General features: G+C 47.4%; 6 protein-coding genes across 7 annotated transcripts; 3 read left to right on the top strand and 3 right to left on the bottom strand.

Moving 5' to 3' along the window:
* Positions 1-2,129: 2,129 nt before the first annotated feature.
* Positions 2,130-4,677, top strand: LOC120693474. Its single transcript, XM_039976924.1, has 2 exons — positions 2,130-3,246; positions 4,218-4,677. Exons 1-2 carry the CDS (start codon positions 2,443-2,445, stop codon positions 4,302-4,304), a joined length of 891 nt encoding a protein of 296 aa, XP_039832858.1. The 5' UTR covers positions 2,130-2,442; the 3' UTR covers positions 4,305-4,677.
* An 890-nt stretch (positions 4,678-5,567) lies between these two features.
* On the bottom strand, positions 5,568-8,545 carry LOC120693485 (vesicle transport protein GOT1-like). Of its 2 annotated transcripts, none has more exons than XM_039976932.1 (7): positions 8,301-8,545; positions 8,079-8,168; positions 6,670-6,761; positions 6,496-6,576; positions 6,313-6,410; positions 6,108-6,189; positions 5,568-6,012 (listed from the first exon to the last, which is right to left on the bottom strand). In XM_039976932.1, the coding sequence occupies exons 1-7, from the start codon at positions 8,476-8,478 to the stop codon at positions 5,974-5,976; spliced, it is 660 nt and encodes a 219-aa protein (XP_039832866.1). In that variant the 5' UTR covers positions 8,479-8,545; the 3' UTR covers positions 5,568-5,973. The 2 variants fall into 2 exon arrangements, with proteins under 2 accessions (XP_039832866.1, XP_039832874.1); XM_039976940.1 differs by having other exon boundaries at positions 8,079-8,165; positions 8,301-8,544.
* Positions 8,546-11,044: 2,499 nt separating this feature from the next.
* On the bottom strand, positions 11,045-11,926 carry LOC120693465 (MFP1 attachment factor 1-like). The gene has a single exon (XM_039976915.1). It carries the CDS (start codon positions 11,782-11,784, stop codon positions 11,305-11,307), a length of 480 nt encoding a protein of 159 aa, XP_039832849.1. The 5' UTR covers positions 11,785-11,926; the 3' UTR covers positions 11,045-11,304.
* A 1,538-nt stretch (positions 11,927-13,464) lies between these two features.
* Positions 13,465-14,163, top strand: LOC120696217. Its single transcript, XM_039979347.1, has one exon. The coding sequence runs from the start codon at positions 13,528-13,530 to the stop codon at positions 13,792-13,794; it is 267 nt and encodes an 88-aa protein (XP_039835281.1). The 5' UTR covers positions 13,465-13,527; the 3' UTR covers positions 13,795-14,163.
* A 333-nt stretch (positions 14,164-14,496) lies between these two features.
* LOC120693456 (zinc finger SWIM domain-containing protein 7-like) lies at positions 14,497-15,670 on the top strand. Its single transcript, XM_039976904.1, has 4 exons — positions 14,497-14,721; positions 14,828-14,933; positions 15,032-15,139; positions 15,288-15,670. The coding sequence occupies exons 1-4, from the start codon at positions 14,627-14,629 to the stop codon at positions 15,387-15,389; spliced, it is 411 nt and encodes a 136-aa protein (XP_039832838.1). The 5' UTR covers positions 14,497-14,626; the 3' UTR covers positions 15,390-15,670.
* Positions 15,671-17,394: 1,724 nt separating this feature from the next.
* On the bottom strand, positions 17,395-18,357 carry LOC120693446 (zinc finger protein 7-like). Its single transcript, XM_039976895.1, has one exon. The coding sequence runs from the start codon at positions 18,072-18,074 to the stop codon at positions 17,538-17,540; it is 537 nt and encodes a 178-aa protein (XP_039832829.1). The 5' UTR covers positions 18,075-18,357; the 3' UTR covers positions 17,395-17,537.
* Positions 18,358-18,769: the final 412 nt, after the last annotated feature.

Here is an 18,769-nt window from a genome sequence, read left to right as displayed (position 1 = left end):
GCGGAAGAGGATGACGCAGGGACGCACTCCCACGAACATCTCGCATAAATGCACAAAGATGGACGCCAGGAGGAGGGAGTGGGGCGTCAGATGCTGAAGCTGGAGGCCGAAGTCTTCCAGCAGCAGCAGCAAGAATGAAGAGATCGGCAGCCCCACGCCGGCGGAGACGTGCGAGGTAAATAGCACGAACTCCCCGGCGCGGAGGTTGCCAAGAGGAACCGAGCCTGCTCGCACCCCCCAGCCGGTCTCCTGAGCGCTCCACCCAAGCAGGCGGCGCACTGTGTTCAGCTCTCCCTCGGTCTGGAAGCGACGGGGATGAACAAGGGATGCCATCTCCTGACGGGCGAGGAAGGAGCCTGTGTAGGGGGGAGAGAAGGTCAAGGAAGGCTCGGAGGCAAAGGGGCGCAAAGGCTGGAGGAAGAAGACGAATGCGGGAAAGCAACCGTAGGATACGGTATGCCCCGTTATAAAGCCTGTCTCAACCGGCGCGCCCCGGAACCGTCGCCGGAACTCAAGCGACGCTCGCACCAGGAGTTAGCCGCCCAGTCCATGACGTGGGGGGCCCAGGCCCACCTGTCAGGGAGGGTGGGTAATCAACGGGGGTGCGAAAAGGCGGGATCCGAACCGTCGCCCGCGCGCGTGAAGCAAGGCGGAAGCCGAGCTGACGTGCGCGCATTAATCATAGGCGTGGCCGAGCTTTTCGGAAGCTGCGCCGGTGGTAAATGATCCGTTTACTCCGGCCGCAACAATGCCGAACGTCGCGCGTGTGACTAAGTGAACCGCTTATCGTGGGGCCCTTAGTCAGTAATCCGTTGCGACGTGATGAGGCAGCAACCAACCCAATGGGTAGTCAAAGCCGGTCAAGACCTGCAGAAAGGAGCTTCAAGCTATATAGTGCCAAATCGCAGAAGTGGCCCCACCTGTGGGCTCGTACCTCCCCCAAGGTGGGCCCGGGGGCCACTGTCGGTACCCTGCAACAGGGATACCCACTCTTACTGCAGCAAAGCAGGACCCGCGTAGTTATCCGTAGCTGCGCGGGAGAGACGGAGTAGCCAGGCCCCACAGGCCAGGCTTTTCCCTCACCAGGCCAACGGCCCCGGACCGTTCCCCGCCTGAGGATGGGTCCGGTGGCGCCACGTGTCTCCATGGAAGGGAAGCTCCAAGCTGACCGCCGAAGCCTCGGACCCCCAGAGGGGTCCGGGACCTCCTACGCCCGTCCGGACTCCCCTCACCGTGTAGGGGTCCGAAGCCGCCACGTGTCCCGGAGGCGTGGGATCGTGCGCGAGCCTTCCGGAGGAAGACTCGCCCACCTACCGCATTTAATGCGATAGACAAGGCGTGCTCTGCCGCCGTGGTACACAAGACAGCCTTTTGTCAGGCCCCGCTGCGCGCCGCGTATTACCAAGGAGCACAGTGCAGCCGCCTGAGCCGCGCCCGCGCAGAGCCCGCCTGTAGCATTAAACGGATACGACAGCACGGCACTTTTCCATCATGCCGCCTACGCCGCAAGCTACACCGCCCGCTTAAGCAATGTGACGGGCGGTATCACTAGCTGCGACGGGCCCGACCTGACAAGACGACGCTAGGACATGATGGACGAAGGGCTCCGGGAGCAGGCGAGGGAATCCAAGAGAAAGATCTCCTTTGCCTGCAACGCCATAATGCATGAACAGTGCGTTAGGTTATACTACATCGTTGGACCCACCTGTCGGGGATCCAACGACTGTGTACGCGCCCCCTTGAGATATAAAAGGGAGGCGCTCGCTGTGCACAGGACATATCCATACAGACTCAAGCTCTCGCACCTCCTCACGCTTGGGGGAAGGCAATACAACACACAGTGGATGTAGGGTATTACGCTCCGGCGGCCCGAACCACTCTAAATCCTGCTGTGTTTCTTGTGTTCTGGAGGGAGATCGATCTAAGACTAGCTACCCCCTGAGTACACACCCTCTGGGCTAGGGCGGGTGCCTTCCGCCACCCGGCCGTGGTTTGCAACACCACGACAATATATGTCCAAGATAAAGGCAGAAAAAAGAAGGATGAAATGGCTGCTCCACAAATGTCAGCTGTACTGATATGATCTAGGCATCAGGCTCTCGTTTAATTGCAAAAGGCTAGCAGAACTGTTATCTTTTACACCGATGATATTGGAATAGGTAATAGTAGCTTTTAGTCTACCAATGCTAGCAGGACTGTAACTAGCTTGTAACTTAGTACAAAGCATAATTCATGGAAGTGGATATTGTGGTTGTTTTATTTAGTAGTAGGACATCTGATGATCCAAAATATTTCTACGATCCAAAACGGCGGAAATTTTCCATTCATGTATTTTTGAATTCTATAGTTTTCAACTTTTCGCTGCATCCAATTTCTGTATTATTATTTTCTCACTATTTTCTCATTCCGAGTTTTCAAACACGTTGAATGTGATTTGATCACATGCTCGCAGCCCGAGCACCGGACGATGGATGCTCCCCTCCTCCATCGGGATCAGCAACAACCCACCTCCAAGTTGCCGAGCGAGAAATCAACTCCAGTGAACAAAGCACGGCTGTGCCCGGGGCCGCAGCCATGAACAGCAAGAGGCTAGTGCTCCCGGCGCCGGAATCCCCGTCGGTCGCTGCGGCGTCGGCCCCGTCCTCGCCCTATTCCGTGCTGCACCCGTTCCTCCTCCCCTCCCCGAACCCGCACCTCCTCCTCAAGCAAAAGACGCTGACCCACTCCCTCTCCTCCTCCTCCCTCACCTCCATGGCCTCCTCCTCGCCGCCCGCGCCCGCCGCTGACGTCTGGGAGCTCGTCACCCCCACCACCCCGCAGGTCGCCCACGTCGACGGCGGGCTTGACGACTGCGCCATCTTCCCGCCGCGGCTCCATGAGGGCCTGGGCTTGGGCCTGGAGGGGGAGTCCGAGGAGGCGGTGCCGGCGACGGCGGCGAAGGAGGTGGAAGTGGAGGAGGTGGGGCTGGAGGAGGAAGAGGAGGAGGAGGATGGAGAGTGGCTATGGGATGCGTGGGGGTGGAGGTGGGAGAGGTGCTGCCTGGCGGTGAGGCGCGCTTGGGCGGCTGGGGTCGGGGCCGTCCAGGACCGGGTGCTCGTGCACGGCGCCTGCGGGTGCCCGGCGGTGAAGCCCGCCGTGTTGTCAGCTGCGGCGGCGGCCGCTGTGGTGGGGGCGCTTCTGTACGCCCGGCGGCGGGATAGGAGGGAACGGGACCTGCTTGTGCTTCTCGCGAAGGAGAAGGATAAGGTTCGGATCTCTCCGTTACTCCGTAGCATCTGAGACGTGATGCCAATGCGATGTCTCAGCTAATTCTTGGTTAATTGCCCAATTGATGCCATGTGTGCTCGTGTGGGACGAACGGGATGGTCAGAAGGAAACTAGTGACTGTTGCTGTTCCGATGAGATCTTTATCTGAAATTTAGTACTGATCTGGCAAATTCAGAACTTGTTAGTGTGATCTTGCATCATTTGATCTGTGGGGAAGTCGAGTTCATCATATAGAAGGTGTTTGGTTGGTAAATGGCATCATCCGTATTGCACTGTTGCCAGTATGCTTAGTGATTTGCAGTCTGTGATACTATAAAGATTTGCTAATCTTGGACCAAAGGAAAGGAGAATATCTATGGAGTTGTCAAACAAGACTAAACAATGTCTTAGCAATGCAATACTACTATAATTTCATACTTAGTCTTTTAGACCCCCATGAATGTTCAATTGATTGTTTTGACAAATGAAACAAGTCCTCTTCTTGATGTTGTGTTTTATTCAGAAACTGATATTCTTGTTAAGTTTTTTTGACTGAATTGTTAAGGTAGGGTTCAGGGAGGTAAAGGGCAGACAATTGAAATATTAAACTTCTAGTGTCCTATGCTCTCCAATCCACTTAAGTTTTCATCTTGTTCATTTGATGGTTTACCTTTTCCAACCAACTCCAGCAGTCTTTGAACAAAATATAACCAAGCTAGTATTGTTGCCGATGTTTCTTTTGTTTAATTAATTGTTACTTCATTTCAGACTGTTATGTTGGATCCAAAACGTTAAGCTGATTGTACCAAACTATTTTTTTGTTTTCTCCAGAGTCTATCATCTTTACCTGTTACTGCTTTACCACTGAGCAATGTCTAGATTAAGGAAGTCTAGACGTGATTTATATCAATAAATGTTCACATTGTGATTGTTATTCCCGTCTAATTGAACTATTGTTTTTCCTTATGCAGAGGATAGCTCAGCTGCTGCATCAAATTGCTTTAATGAGCGACATCAGAAGCGGCAGTGAAGCAGTTAAAATTATCAGGAACTCGTAATCATTTTCACTGTTGAAAAGGTTCAGTTGCTTTGTTGTAGCAAATCGATTAGGTAATTAGAGGATCGAACCGGTTAGTGTGCAGGATCAACAATTGTAGGCAAACAAAGATTAAGTTCTGACAGGTCTGATGTTTACTTATAATTAGTTGCTGAAGCCATCATCAAGGCTGCAACCTAATCTCAAGCAATCGGTCGTTCAGCACTTCATCTTTGTTTGTTCTTAAAATATGTATATAGCTGGGTGATGATTCGGTAAGTTGTAGATATGCAGACATTGATATGGATGACCCTGGACAAGGTTGTGTATTTTTAATTTCCATTTTTTCCATTATTGTGATCTTGATCATCCATTGACGTAAACTCAGTTCTGTATATTTAATGGCTCCTAAGTTGCAAGTATGGTTTTCGTATTATTGGACTGGTCTAGGATTTCGGGGATTGGGTCCACCGTTTGGTTTCAGAAGTGAGGGTTTCAGAAACATTTTAGCTGAAGTTCAGGAAGCCATAAAATAAATCCAGGGCTGGGTTAATATAGAGTTCTTCAGATTGTATGTTTCACACTGTTCCTACTGATTCCACTGTACACGTTAATAGAGTACTAGAGTGGAAAGACAGCTAAGGTTTGCCTAAGTTGAGCGAGTAGTTAGGCAAATTGTAACTGTTTTTATTGCCCTTCCTGATGGAAAGTACTACCACTGACTACAGTGGTGAGCAGAAATTTTGCTTCAAGCCTTGAACTGTGTAATGATGATGCGTGTTGAAATAAGCTTTTGTGCTCTAATTCTTTTTCTTAACTGGCCATCTGCTGCATGAATTATGAATCTTAACAGGCAATGCCATCTTTGTACCGTTATGTTCTAGCAAAGAGCTGGAGCGAGTGTTTGTGGTAGGTGCTGATTCCATCTGTCTGGGCAAGGAAGGGTTCAAAGTGAGCAAGAAATGCCTCTTGAGGTGAAGAACTGATGAACCTATTTAGACTTCACAAGATCAGACCGGGCTGCAGCCCAACTCAGTTGTGGCAACCCCGTGCTGGAACCCGGAACATGCAATAGGAGGCGAGCCGTGCCATGAAACTGCGCTCACCCGCAGCAACCTCCCGTTCACAGACTGGAACTTATGAGCAGGAATTGCTCAATCGATCACATCTACTTTAGATATATCTTCCAAAACTTTTTTCGAACCCAAAAGTCCAATATCTTCCTACAGATAAGTGAATTGGGAGGGGGGTTCTTTTGTGCAGAAAAAGAAAAAGAGCACTGTACTGTTTCAAACTTTCATTTGAAGGACTGGTTTCACTTCGATCATGTTCAGCAAACATAGGAATACGTAGCACAACTGTTTCTCACAAGACGGCTGCTTTTTCCAAACCAGTTCACAACTTCGTCCTAGTCATCGGCATATAGAAAAGTGGTAGTACCAGGCTATCCCATTGATCTATCAACCTACTTATTAACAGCCAAGAAATGTCTTCTTGCAGAAAGACTGATTAGTTACGCTATGTTGAGACGGACTACATGACCACATAACAGCAGCAACGACTTCATTTTTGTCTCTCTTTAAGCTGGGTAGAATCAACGAATTGCGAAGGCACAAAATGCATATGTCAATCGGTCTACGTCTGTACAGGCGATTTGACATGCTTTGGGGATGATCCAGCAGCCAACCGAATCACACCGGGACCCGTCTTCCCCTGAACCGAGTGATCAGCTGCAAAATTCGATAAGGCAGGAAACATCAGCGAGGATTACAACCTGGGGAACAAGGCACGGCTGACGGATTTATGAGTTGTACTAAGATCATACCGAAGTCACAAAGGGGTGGTGGAATATCCAGCCGAATGAGGGGCTCTTTTGCAGGTAAACAGCAGCTGTTGGCCAGAAGCCGCTGAGAAGAATGCAGAAGGGATCAGACACAATGCCCAACTGTTTCAATTTCATGTGCAACAGAAAAATACTCTGCCAGCAACCAGCAAAATAATACAATAACAACTTTAAAGAAATTACCAACCTGAAGAGCATGATGAAGCCGTATGACTCCACCATCATGCCTAAGGCAGGCCAGCCAATGAGGACCAGGAAAAAGCCAAACCCGAAAGAGATTGAACCCTGCAAAGTTAATGAGGTTCATTTGTTAGCTGAGAACAGAAATGGAATTGGAATGGCTTGGATTTGGAAAGGATAATATCAGGACCTTGTGATTCTTAGGCTTGGTGAAGAATTGCACAGTTGGCTTCAGCCCAATAGTCAGTAAGACGCCAGAAACGAAGAGAATCTGGCAATATGACAAACAGCAGTGGTTCTCAGTAAACAGGACGCTAGAATCAAGGATGAATCCAAATAATTCAAAAGAACAGATCATTCTTACATTCCCCATTGCCAGGAACCCCTTGTCAAACAGCATAATGATCCCAAGAAATGAGAAGAGAACTCCAAATCCAGTCAAGCCCAGCCCAATCTCTGTCGGTAAAAAAAGAGGTGAGAAACGGTTTAGCAAAAGTTGAGAGATGCACATGCATTGTACATATTGCAACATAAGAGCTGAAGTTTCACAGAATTTCAATAAGAAATACAGTTTACTATATATAATGTGAATTGTGTTGTCATTAGCCACGTTTAGCTGCTAATGGATGGTCGTCCCTGATCAGAAATAGAAAGTATGTGCCATGTTGCAGAACTACAACTAACAATTACTCATCAGTTCAGTGGATGGCCAAACTCACACATTATTGAAATTTCATAACCTAAATGTATGTGAACAGTTTAGCATAAACTAAACTCTGCTCTGCGTCAACAAGCATGACTATATAGTAACAGTTTAGCAAGTGCCTTTCTGAAGCAAGTTTAGCAAGAGTTGAAAGGTGCTGATGCATTCTACTAGAATCTAGATTACAGCACAGCATACTAAATGGAAGTTTAGCAAAGTTAAATAAGGAAGCCAATGTACTGAACATATTGTGTATGGTCAGTAGCCATGCACATTTACTAATGGATGGTCCCTCCTGATTAGAAACTGTGTCATATTCCTGAACTACTTCTGGAGACAATTGCTTATCAGTGTGACAGTGTCTGAGCAAACATCAGCAAGCATGATAAATTCGTAGAGGCACGACCAAACATCATCAAGCATGGCTGAAATTTTAACTCTGATCGTATGTCAGAATTGGTAGAGGCAAACTCATTTTTTCTGAACTCCAACCTGACTGAACGTTGTGTACATAAACCAGAGGCCCAATGTTAAGATTCAGAGCACAGTTTCTCATTTATCTGTGGCCCAGCCGAATGCTACCACTCAGTTGTACAGAATGCATATAGTGAATGCTACACGAATGCTGGCAGATAGAGAAGGTAATGCAGAACATCAATGAATTTTGGTGAGAAACCTTCACCCAGAAGGACGACAGGTTAATTTAACACATGATTCATTGGGATCTAAAACTCTGCTTTCGTACTGCTGGCCGCGGATAATAATCATGATCTGGATGTGAGGTAACCATCCCAATGAGGCAATGAATCACCCAATCTCCCACCAAACGACTCATAAACCGCGCGGAACCGAGAGGCAAACACGGCCCGATCTTCCACCCGCACCAACAGTAAACGTAGCGCGAAAGCGAAGCAAACCCGACCAAATCTCCCACACCCGAACAGGTAGCGGAGAAGCGAAGAGCACACGCAAATGCAGACACCGTCTCACGAAGACGCAGTACCAGACGGCCTCACAAGTCGTAGGCGACAGAGAAAGGAAACCGAGCGGGTGGGCGAGGGGTCGCTTACTCTTGCGGTCGTTCATCTCGAAGGAAACCATCCCGCCGACGACGACCCGCAGCGAGAGCCCGCCTACCGCAAGCGACCAGACACCGCCTGCTGCAACAGCAGAGAAAACAGAAGCAGATGGGAGTTAGGAGAACGAAGAAACCATGCCGCCATTAGCGACGAAGCGCGCAATCGAGGGGGTACGGTTTCGCTAGGGATCGGAGCGCGGACGCGCACACGCACCTGTCTCTCCGAGGGCCGCGGATCCGGAGGCGCACGAGGGAGCGACGCCGGGCACGAGGGGCGACGAGGAGCGGAGCGGCTGGCGAGTGGCGAGGGGCACGCGCACGGGAGAGGCGGTTGGAGTGGAACTGCCGGTGGAGACGAATGGATTACCCCGGCCGACGGGGTTTTTATGCATCCGTTCGTCGGTTTGATCGGCGCGGACGCCGAAGCTTCGATCGATCGATCGGTCGAGCCGGCTTCGAGAGCGAAACCAACGGTGCTTTTGTTGCATTTGCGCGGTGCGTGCGTGGCGCGCGGTGACGCAACGCGCCCAGCTGGAATCTTCCGGGATGGCTGATTGGCTGGCTACCTGCCTTGGCTCCGAAGAAAGCGCGGGGCAAGCCAAAAGTGACCCCGTTTCTTTGGGCCGAGGGTGATGAGAGCATCAGGCCAGTACCCTTCCGACACGTGGATGACTCTGGCCATGTTTAGTTCTAAAAATTTTTCATACAGAACCTATCGTATTGAATTTTTGAACATATACATAGAGCACTAAATGCAGTTGAAAAAATAACTCATTACATATTAATTGTCAAGTAACAACGAAAGTGCTACGGTACCAAAACTCAAAAAAAAAAGCGAACTAAACAAGGCCTCTTTCCGTTTGGGTGTCTTTTTTTTTTTGCCCCTACTTGGTCTTTATCCTGAGACTCAGACTGAAGTACATCCTTCAAAAAAAAAAAAGAGAGACTGAAGTACATCGTCAATTTGAGGTAAGATGATGGCTGATTAGATGGACGAGCGAGAAGAGAAATGGGTATCCACGTGGCTCATTTCAGCCAACTCACCAGTATGATCCATTTTCTTTTGGTTTCTCAGATGTAGATACAGACTATAGACTCCCAAGTGGCCAAGTCCCAACACTGATCCATGGACCATGTTATGTCCAACATTGTTTCCTTCAGACATGATTGTTAATTGGACAAATATGCCATCAGCGATTCTAAATACCTCAGTTCCAAAAGTTTTAACATACTATCCCGTCAGTCCTCCAGGACCGAAATATAGCTCATTTATGCCCCCATCAACCGTTTGTGTCGATGGAACAATATGGCTGGCGGAGAAAATTCAAATGTGATGAGGTTGAGAACTACACATTCATAGACTGCCCAAACATGCAAATTCAGGCCGTGTGTTCAATTTCATCATAGAAGAAAAGGAGAACACGATTGTTCAGCCTCTGCAAAACATAATCACCATCCATTGGCGCTGGCGGGCTATACCATTACAGAAAGGGCAATCCCTTTGGTTAGGCAAAATCTCCCCATAGGCTGCAACTAAAACGGCTAAACACAACATTCTCATTTCTTTAGTTGCAAGTTTGCAACCATTGTATCGCTTTCAATTACTTCAACTCATATTTTAATCGTGGAAAGGTCTGTCTTCGAACTGATACTATAGCAATTCAACACGAAACAATCAAGTAAAATTTAAACGACATAAAGTGACCAAAGCCTATCTGGTGGTTGCAACAAAGAAGACTGTGCTTCGCAAAGTAATGCATACATCTATCAATTAACCAACAACTTTTAAAGTTATAAAAGATGTTAAGTACAAGTTTAAATATCTTCTATAAGACTGTCTGCTCTTTTTCTCTTTTCAGTACTTCCATGCTCAAGAACCAAAATAAAAAATTCTGTGTGAAACTGAGTACGGCATAACACCTGGTATGCAGGGACAACCAAAAGGAAGGACCCTTGTTGCCCTGACATCAAAATTCATATATATGATAACAACCTAAAAATCACATGGCAAGTTGGCAACACACAGTTCTTTTTAAGCAGCACACTGCTTTAGTGGCTACCAGAATATCAGGAAACTGTATATCCTAAGCAGAGACCATAGGACTATTTATAATTCAGGTGATTTGACTCAAATCTCTAATACATGCAAGTGAACATACTACACTTTCACTGAAATATCAACCATTAACCCAGTAACAGCTTAGTGGTAAACTTTGAATGAGACTGCATACTGATTTAGCTGGTTGTAAACTCCATGATTCAGAATCAACATAAAGTACACATAGGAACATGTTTCGTAAAAAAGAATCAAAAGGTATATTTGGCTACCTGCAGTTTTGATCTAGTGACTCATGACCAACGAGGACTACTTCGTAACTTAAAACCTTCTATTGTACAGATGCAATATGTACTCTGGTTCATGGATAGTTACAGCAGTACAAATAAAATTTCAAGTGAAGTCTGTGTGATTGAAGGTGACAGTTACATCTGTATAATTGATTAAATTGAAGACTTGAAATTGGTGTTCCACAAAGTACTACGAATTTGGTACACCTCATCAAGAAAGTCAAATTTTAACTTCAAATCATGAACTACGCAAATGCAGCTATCAAGCATCAACTAACTGTCCTTGTAGTTAGGTATTCTTCATTGAAATGCCAGCTGGTGAATGTTAGCTATGTGCTAGATCAAATAATACTGTTCTAACCCCACAAGCATCATGTCCAATCCACAACAAAAGATTAACTTGTTTAGATAATAACTGCAACCTCCCTGTAATTGTGCGCATGCAAAATCAACGTGGTTTAGTTTGATTTTGTAAATTAGAGGCATATATAGTTTAACAGACCTGCATTATTCATTGATCAAGAAAGCAATCCCTCCTAGAACCCAATAACTAACGCAGTTCAAGTATAGTCCTAAATCCTAATGATACAATTATTCTTGAGCATTAACCACTTCGCAACCAGGAAACCGGAATAGATGAACTCATGCAAACATGCATGCACAACCTTTACATATGCAATGGCAAGGATTCACGGTTCATAACTTAATATCATAGCAGCATACCAGGTCCATGAAATAAACACCAGTTCCTCCTCTCACGCGCATCTCTAATAGACAATGGATACTACTAGCCAGAGGAAACCACGGATAATTTCCATCGAAATGCCAAAATAACAGCAAACTTCGGTGGGTCAAAGCGCGGGGCCAGCGCCTTACTCCTCGGAAGCGGCAGACTCCGCGGGCGCCGCAGCAGTCGCCGACGATTCCTCCGACTCCTGCGCGCTGGCCTCGGCGGCGGGCGCCGCCGCGGCGGCGGACCGGGACTTGGCGAGCTCGAGGAGGCGGCGGCTGACCTCCTTGGAGTACGCCTGGAGGACCTCTATCCCCTCCTCTACGGAGGCCGGGGACGCGCCGGCGGCGGACTCGGAGGCGGCGGCGAAGGCCTCGGCCTCGACGGCGGCGGCGGCGCGCTCGGCCTCGGGCTCCGGGACGGCGCCGTAGCGCTGGGAGAGGACGCTGGGCGCCGCGAGAGTCTGCACGAGGCGGCGCACGACGGCGTCGCGCGTGCGCTGCGACGGCGGCCAGATGCTGAGCGACGGGAGCAGCGCCTCCGCGGCCTTCGCGCCGGGGGCCGGCGGGGCGGCGTCGGCGTCGGCGGATCCCTCCGCGGCGTTGGGGGCGTCCTCCGCCATGGCTGCGGGAAGGGGGAGATCTGTCTGTGGCGTGGAAGGGGGATGAGATGGAGAGATGGAGAAGGGGACTAGAGAGACGATCGCAGGACAAGAGTGTGTTGTGGTGTGTGGGGAGAGACTTGCAGGCGGGGTTTTGTTTGGTTCGGCTACGGCTCTGGCCTCTGGGAAGCTCAACAGCCCAGCAGGTCAGGTGAGCACGCGCTCCGCACGGATGCGCGGCTGGTGGGTTTTTTTTTAAGGGGTGGTGGGGTTTCTTTTGGGCTGCGGATATAGGCTAGGAGCCCGTCCAAATTTTGGCCCATTTTTGTTTAAACGGGCTTAGACTTCCACCACTCAAGATGCTAACCACTCAAGATTAAACTTCAGATTTCCTCGCACTCAAGATGCTAACCAAGCCCGTTTAAACAAAATCGTGAGTGCGTTTAAACTTCAGATTGGCTACGGTCGATCTTAACTTCAGATTAAACGGGCCCGTAACTTCAGATTGGCCATTTATTTATTTCTTTTGTCTTGGTTTTCCTCGCACTCACGCAGTAACGCTCTTTAATTGGCCACGGTCGATCTTAACTTCAGATTAAACATTACTGTTGTCAGCACAACTTTTTAACCCATGCTGCAGTGAAACTGATCCTCATGGATAGCATGGTATGCGCCTCAGTGCAGAATTGCAAGGTATGTTTGTGTTCAACAGCTGGTCGAGCAGGAATGTAAGACTTCTATAAGCCTCATAAAGCACCCTCTTTATTATTTAAAACCACACACACAACAAGTGAGTTACTGATCCTCATGGAGCATCATATTCAGCAGAGCACTGTCACAGCCTCACAGGACTCGACAATCCAGATTCCCGTCCCCATGTCTGATGTCTCCTCTCCGCTCCGCTCCGACAATGGAGGCTCGGAGCAGTTGGAGAACCGCAGCAGCAAAAGCCCCGGCGCTGTCCCATGCCATTGTAAAGCTGAGCCACGGAGCCAGGGGAGAGGCAGCCGAGGCACGGCCACGCACCGATGCCAAGAGGGCGCAGGGCGGCAGGCGCGACGCGACGGCGCAGGTGCTCGCACGCCGCGCTTTCTCCGGTCCGGCCAGAGGAGAGAAAAAGAGGCCCCCCGGCGCTGCACGCAGCGGCAGCGCGCATAGGCTTTGGATCATCGAGGCCTTCCTTTCTCCCCGTGGAAAGCTGTGTCCCCTGTTTCCCGGGCCATTTTTCACCTGCTCCCATTTACTTAATCATAACCACACCGCCATCTTCCGCTAACCTCCGATTCTCGCTAACTAACCTCCCCACCTAAAAGCATCTCGAGAGAAAGGAACCCGGCACGACGACCAATTTGAAACGACATCAGAGGTGGCTCAGTTCTTGCTGATTAAGTAGTTCTTCGGTTTCTGAAGATTGGCATAAGCTACACGATGATAGAGCCGGGGGAACTTTCAGCTACAGCATGTTTCCCTTTTGAATTGCTGCTGTTCCTGTTGCAAATGATTCAGAGTTTTTGCGTGCATTGTTGATTTTAGATTCCCATGGTAGAAAAGGTTCACTTTGCGAATGATTGCGAGCCAGCAGCCCCTACCTTGTTAGGCCACAAAAGGCCTTTTCAACTTTTAACTCAGCTTTGACTCTTGCATGCACGTCCCATTGTTCTGTTACATTAGGACAGCAGAAGATTCAGAAACACAGGAAGCTCCTCTCAAGCACAGGTAGAGTACAGAGACTGTCCACTCGTCCCTCCCACTCTACCCTACTCCATGCACGAGATGGGCAGTCAAAGGCTCCTGCTCCTCCTGGCTCTACTCCTCCTGACGATGCTCGCGGCGGTGGTCGCCGGAGAAGGCGACGGCGTGTCTGCAACCGGCACGGACGGAGCGAATGCCACCACCGGCGCGGGGCCACCCGCCGGCGGGACGCTCGACGTGCGGGCGAGGAAATGGTGGCGGTTCCCGGCGACGGAAGGCCTCGTCACGGGCAGCGAGCGGAGGGTGCCCAACTCGTCGGACCCCCTCCACAATCGCTGATGCCATTGGGGCAAGCATTCCTTCGTTCGTGCTGCTTCAACTTCTGTTGGTACTTGGTAGCTACTTCTGGTCTGATGCTTTTAGGCTGCAGAATGTGGCTTAGTGATCAGAGTTCAGAGAATTGAAATGGTTATACAAGTAAGTGTAGCTGATTTTTGTTTGGCTGGTTTGCCAGCTCGAGAGCTTGTTGTAATCACAAATTCATCGGCAGTTTGCACCATGTGTATATAAGTTTCCTTCGATTTGTCTATGGTTGAATCATCTGAAGTGAGTGCAGTTCATAGAGGAGTTCAGGATGATTGATTGTATCATATGAAGTGCGTGCAGTTCATAGATGAGATCAGGATGATTGATTGTATCATCTGAAGTGATTGCAGTTCATAGAGGAGTTCAGGATGATTTGATTGTATCAGGTACATTTCAATTCTACAGTTCTTCTATCCTCTGTTCGCCTTGTCTTTGGACTTATTCTCTCTTTAACACTATTGAATTATTCGAAATCAGCTAAAATCAGTTCGGCTTTTTACTATATAAATGCATGGAGCTCGGAAAAGACTACAACTCTGCATAGTGCATACTCCGTACATTTTTTTCTTATTCAGGCCGTTTCTGCTAAATTTAATACGGCTCGTCGCACAAAAAAAGGTGGGAAAAAGGCAAACAGGGCCGCGGACCCACTTGTCAGCCTCACTACGCAACCCCGGTCCGGTGGCTCGGGCTCCTCCTCCACTCTCGTCTGCATCAAAACGTCGAACAGCTCGCGCGCGCAACGCAGCCACAACCCCCACTTGCCGTTAACCAGCAGCAGTCGTCGCCGACTCGCCGCCGTCCAATGTCCGCCACCACCAGCATCTCCCTCGCCGTCGCCGACGCCGTCTGGGAGGAGATCAAGTCCGCGGGCCGCGCATCCGACGAGCACCTATCCATGTAAGTACTACCGAACCGCCCGCTGCCTCCCCATCTCGCGCGATGTTGTACCCGCGGTCCCGCGCATGCTTCACTCTAATCATTGACGAGATGGCGCTCTCCGCAGCCTCGAGACGCTGTTCGGCAAGAACATGCTTCGCGCCTGCAAGATCGTCGACGAGCGCGGCGTCCGCCGCGTCACCGGCGCGCCCAGCGGCCGATCGCTCTTCCTGGTCGGCGGCTCCCCCGTCGTTTGATCCCCTCGGATATCTCGTATTCCAACCAAACCAGGGAGCAGCTACTTGACCTTTGGCTTGTGTTTCGACTGCAGGTGATGGGGGAGTCGAAGAGGAAGGAGGAGTACCTCTGTTTCCCGGAGCACCTCTGCACCTGCTACTCCTTCTTCTACGACATTGTAGGGCGCGGCGAGCAGCTCTGCGTAAGTGTCCTTTCTGCAGCTACTGCGTCATTAACAACAAAATTGTGCAAACTACGGAATGGTTAGATGGATTAGCATTCGTCAATTGTTAGCTCGTGGCTACTGAAATAGTAGCTGAAATATTTTGATATCGTTTTCGTCTTTGCAGTGTAAGCACCAGTTAGCGGCGCGGCTTGCAGAGGCTGTAGAAGAACACCAGGAGATGGAAGTAACAGATGAGGAGCTCGCACATATGCTTGCAAAGCTCTGAGAGCGTGAAACTTTGAATTCTTCAGAATGCACATAACACTTATGAATTGTTTCTTACTTTCTTCTCCTCTCACAGTAACACCGATGCAAAGTATTTATGCATCCAGACTACAATAGGAAGATGGCGTGCCGCGTGCCAGAAAACTCGATGGAGTCGGCATTGCATCATCATCCTTTTTTAGTTTAAATTGAACAATTAACTTATAAGAATGTGGCCTGATGTATGCATAGTCATGTGAACTAATTGATGAATTTAGATGATCGGGATGTGTTCAGTATTCACATGCTATTGAGTTAGCTTCATGTGCTTCTTTTATCTATTATCTTCTTTTGACAATATATTGTTCTTTCCCTCGTTTCTATGATGCCTTATTGTAGCAATGCTTGAGTAATAGTGGAGAGAAGATACAATATCACAGGGTGAAGTGTGGCTGAAAAATCCAAGATTTATCTAACCTGAAGATGTTGGCACATATGCCTCTTCATGAATAGATATATTTCACAGTAAATTATACTTAACTGAATTCTACAAGAGAACATCAGAATGACAGATAAAGCATTGGAAATAGTGAATACCTTTGGTTAGTGTCTTGAGAATTGAAATCCTACGTTTGCTCATAATTAATATGTTGAAGATAGTTCCAATTGCCAAGTACTGCATTTACAACTATTTACAGTGTTAATTTTGATGCTTGTTTCAAACTGATTTGAGGTTTATCTATGATAGAAGAATATACTGAATTGCATAAGCTCATAACACTGTGATCAGCTATTTTTTTTATATGTTCGAACTAGCACCTCTCAGTAAAATTTAAAGTCATATACAACCAGGGGATGCTTCCCAGAGGACTGTAACTTGCTTCCATAAATTTTGTTTCTGTTGCCACAAGCAATGTCTTAGCTGAATTTTTTTTACATGCGGTATAACCACTGGAAGGACTGCAGTGAAAATATTGCAATTCAATTGTTTGTTCTGTTTTGCTCTTATTGCAATTAGTTTACTCATGATACAACCTGGTGACTTTCCAAATATTTCTCATGGCATCTCACTATCACATATTTACCCTTAGCTCACCTTGTTCTTATGCTTTCACTAGAGAATTCTAATGCTAAGCACTTCCTTTTCAACTGAAAAAAGAATGTGTTCTTGTTCTTTCCATGTATACTTTACTTCATTGATATGTCAAGGTTTTATCACTCTTTTTCATATTCTTTCACGTTACTTTGATGATACAATTTTGGTCATATCAATTGGCTACAATATATGCTTTTGTAGATGCTAGCTGCTTTGTTAGATATTTACAAGACTAATATGATAAAACCAACTGGTATTTGTATGATAGGCTTGAAGTCTCAAATAATCATGACAGCTAAGATTTTCCAGCATATAAATATTTGTTATTGCTAAAGCGGCAAATTTCTTGCAGATGGTTTATCTCTTATAACAGTGTTTACCAATGAAACAAATGTTTGAATGTGAACTGGACTTTAAAAAAAATTACCTCGAAGATGCAGAGTGCAAGCTAAGGTACCTGCCTTGTTAGTTTGGTCTGTTTCTATACAGAAACAGAAAGATCAATATCATGACAAAAAATCCATAAAGGCTCTATAGGTAACTATTTCATCACATTTCCCACCATAACTTATCTTCATCATTTACATTCCATACTTCATCATTTCCGTAAGTCAATATGCTCCACAAAACACCCACCATAAGTCACCCCAACAAATTGTTGTATCTATTGCAGCTTCTCGAAGAAACTGTGTAATGTCAGGCCAAGACAGACATCAATTGTACACTAGTTTACTCCATAGCCACTAATTGCACATTTGCCTGGCATAAAATCACCAATTACATGTGACTTGGGCTTGACTGAGTCGATTAGATCTTTAACCAATTTTAAGTATGCAGTTGCAGATTGGTTGAAATTGATCCAATATAACCAGATTCACATGGCCTATGGGATGGCATGATGCAAGAAACTACAGAGCAGATAAAAGTGCAGTTGCTGAATGTGCACAGGGGCAGGTTTAGAATTTTCATTCTCACTGTGCACTTTATACTTGTTCACCCAACAGAAATTGTTAAAAAAGATTACACTTCTCAAAAAAATGCTTATATATAATGGCCTATCTATGAATTACAAATTTATAAGCGCAAGGTCAGGTCAAGATTTTTCTCTGTTTGCTTCTTGGATTCCTGCGAACTTGCTGTGAAGCTCCCTAGCCATACCAACCCTCCAGCTTCTTCAATTGCAAAAGGCATCCAGGCACTCATCTGGCCTCCATCAAATCTTGCTACAAGAACAGCAGCTCTATCACCATGCTCCTTCAGAACTGTGGAGTGGGAGTTCACTCTCAAAGGTTGGAGAATGGAAGCAGCTGGAGGGAGGCCCATCATCATTTGAAACCTGTGTGACTTCCTTGCTGCACACCTCTCCCTCTTGTGTGCATTCTGGTGTCCACCAAGGGCCTGCGAGCTGAAGAACTTTCTCATGCAGTAGTTGCAGGAGAAAGTCCTATGTGGAGTGGCCGCCGATTTGGCCTCTGGATGCTTAGCTTCTTCACCTTTTGGCACATCAAGACCCAACTTCAGCCATGGTACTGAGGTATTATCATTGGCTTGGCCACCTTCATCAACTTGGTTTGCTGACTTCTGCTCTCCCACCCCAGGTACTCTCTCCATTCCTCCATTTGTTGGAAGTAACTGAGGAGGTGGTTGCTCAAGGTTTGTGCTATCGTGGTTCACTCTGCTTTGCTATAAAAAGAAGCCGGGGTCTGCAGGTGGCAATAATTCAACGAAAAAGGCAAGTTGTCGGTACTTTGAAGTGGACTAGGATATGCTAGTTTGCAGTAGTGGCAAACATGTTGGTTCTTGTAATTCTGCAAGACGATATGCCTGTCATGTATAGTGACTGGCTACAACAAACTTCAGTTTCTTGTCCAGCTCATTCCTGATCAGATCTACACCTGCTTTGGATAGCAGCGTTATACATTTCTATCAGGTACAGTCCTATAACCCCATACAGGGCCACGATTGGTTAGTTTTCCTATTTTGTGTGCCTGTCATGCCAGGATGCTTGCACTTTGAATTGTCCTTGTCTAGAGAAGTATAGGAATATATGCTGAAAAATAAGTCTTCTAAGTTCCCCTTTTTTGTGTGAGGAAGTCTTCTAAGCTCTAACTAGCCAGTAAAAATTACCAATAAAAATAATACTTGACCTACAAATTACTCTTATTCCTTGGAATGGCAAAATTTTCGTCTAGGTGGACTGAAACCAGTTCTTTCCAGGGTCATTTGTTTAGCTGACAAATAGCATGCTTTACTAAGATGTGCTATGACCCATCAGTGCTTCGCTACTCATCTTTGAGCTTATCCTT

The sequence above is a fragment of the Panicum virgatum genome, chromosome 2K (genome assembly GCF_016808335.1).
Source record: "Panicum virgatum strain AP13 chromosome 2K, P.virgatum_v5, whole genome shotgun sequence".
Lineage (NCBI taxonomy): Eukaryota > Viridiplantae > Streptophyta > Magnoliopsida > Poales > Poaceae > Panicum > Panicum virgatum.
Note: the sequence above shows the minus strand (reverse complement) of the source record. Positions and strands in the feature narration are given on the sequence as shown.

Excerpts from the sequence above, each read along its gene's own strand:
- LOC120693474 (XM_039976924.1), top strand. The coding sequence starts at position 2,443 with ATGCTCGCAGCCCGAGCACCGGACGATGGATGCTCCCCTCCTCCATCG. Across the intron at positions 3,247-4,217 it reads TCGCGAAGGAGAAGGATAAG|AGGATAGCTCAGCTGCTGCA; the intron begins GTTCGGATCTCT and ends TTCCTTATGCAG.
- LOC120693485 (XM_039976932.1), bottom strand. The coding sequence starts at position 8,478 with ATGCATAAAAACCCCGTCGGCCGGGGTAATCCATTCGTCTCCACCGGC. Across the intron at positions 8,169-8,300 it reads CGCGGCCCTCGGAGAGACAG|CAGGCGGTGTCTGGTCGCTT; the intron begins GTGCGTGTGCGC and ends CTGCTGTTGCAG. Across the intron at positions 6,013-6,107 it reads ACCACCCCTTTGTGACTTCG|CTGATCACTCGGTTCAGGGG; the intron begins GTATGATCTTAG and ends CGAATTTTGCAG.
- LOC120693465 (XM_039976915.1), bottom strand. The coding sequence starts at position 11,784 with ATGGCGGAGGACGCCCCCAACGCCGCGGAGGGATCCGCCGACGCCGAC.
- LOC120696217 (XM_039979347.1), top strand. The coding sequence starts at position 13,528 with ATGCACGAGATGGGCAGTCAAAGGCTCCTGCTCCTCCTGGCTCTACTC.
- LOC120693456 (XM_039976904.1), top strand. The coding sequence starts at position 14,627 with ATGTCCGCCACCACCAGCATCTCCCTCGCCGTCGCCGACGCCGTCTGG. Across the intron at positions 14,722-14,827 it reads TCCGACGAGCACCTATCCAT|CCTCGAGACGCTGTTCGGCA; the intron begins GTAAGTACTACC and ends CGCTCTCCGCAG. Across the intron at positions 14,934-15,031 it reads GCGGCCGATCGCTCTTCCTG|GTGATGGGGGAGTCGAAGAG; the intron begins GTCGGCGGCTCC and ends TTTCGACTGCAG.
- LOC120693446 (XM_039976895.1), bottom strand. The coding sequence starts at position 18,074 with ATGGAGAGAGTACCTGGGGTGGGAGAGCAGAAGTCAGCAAACCAAGTT.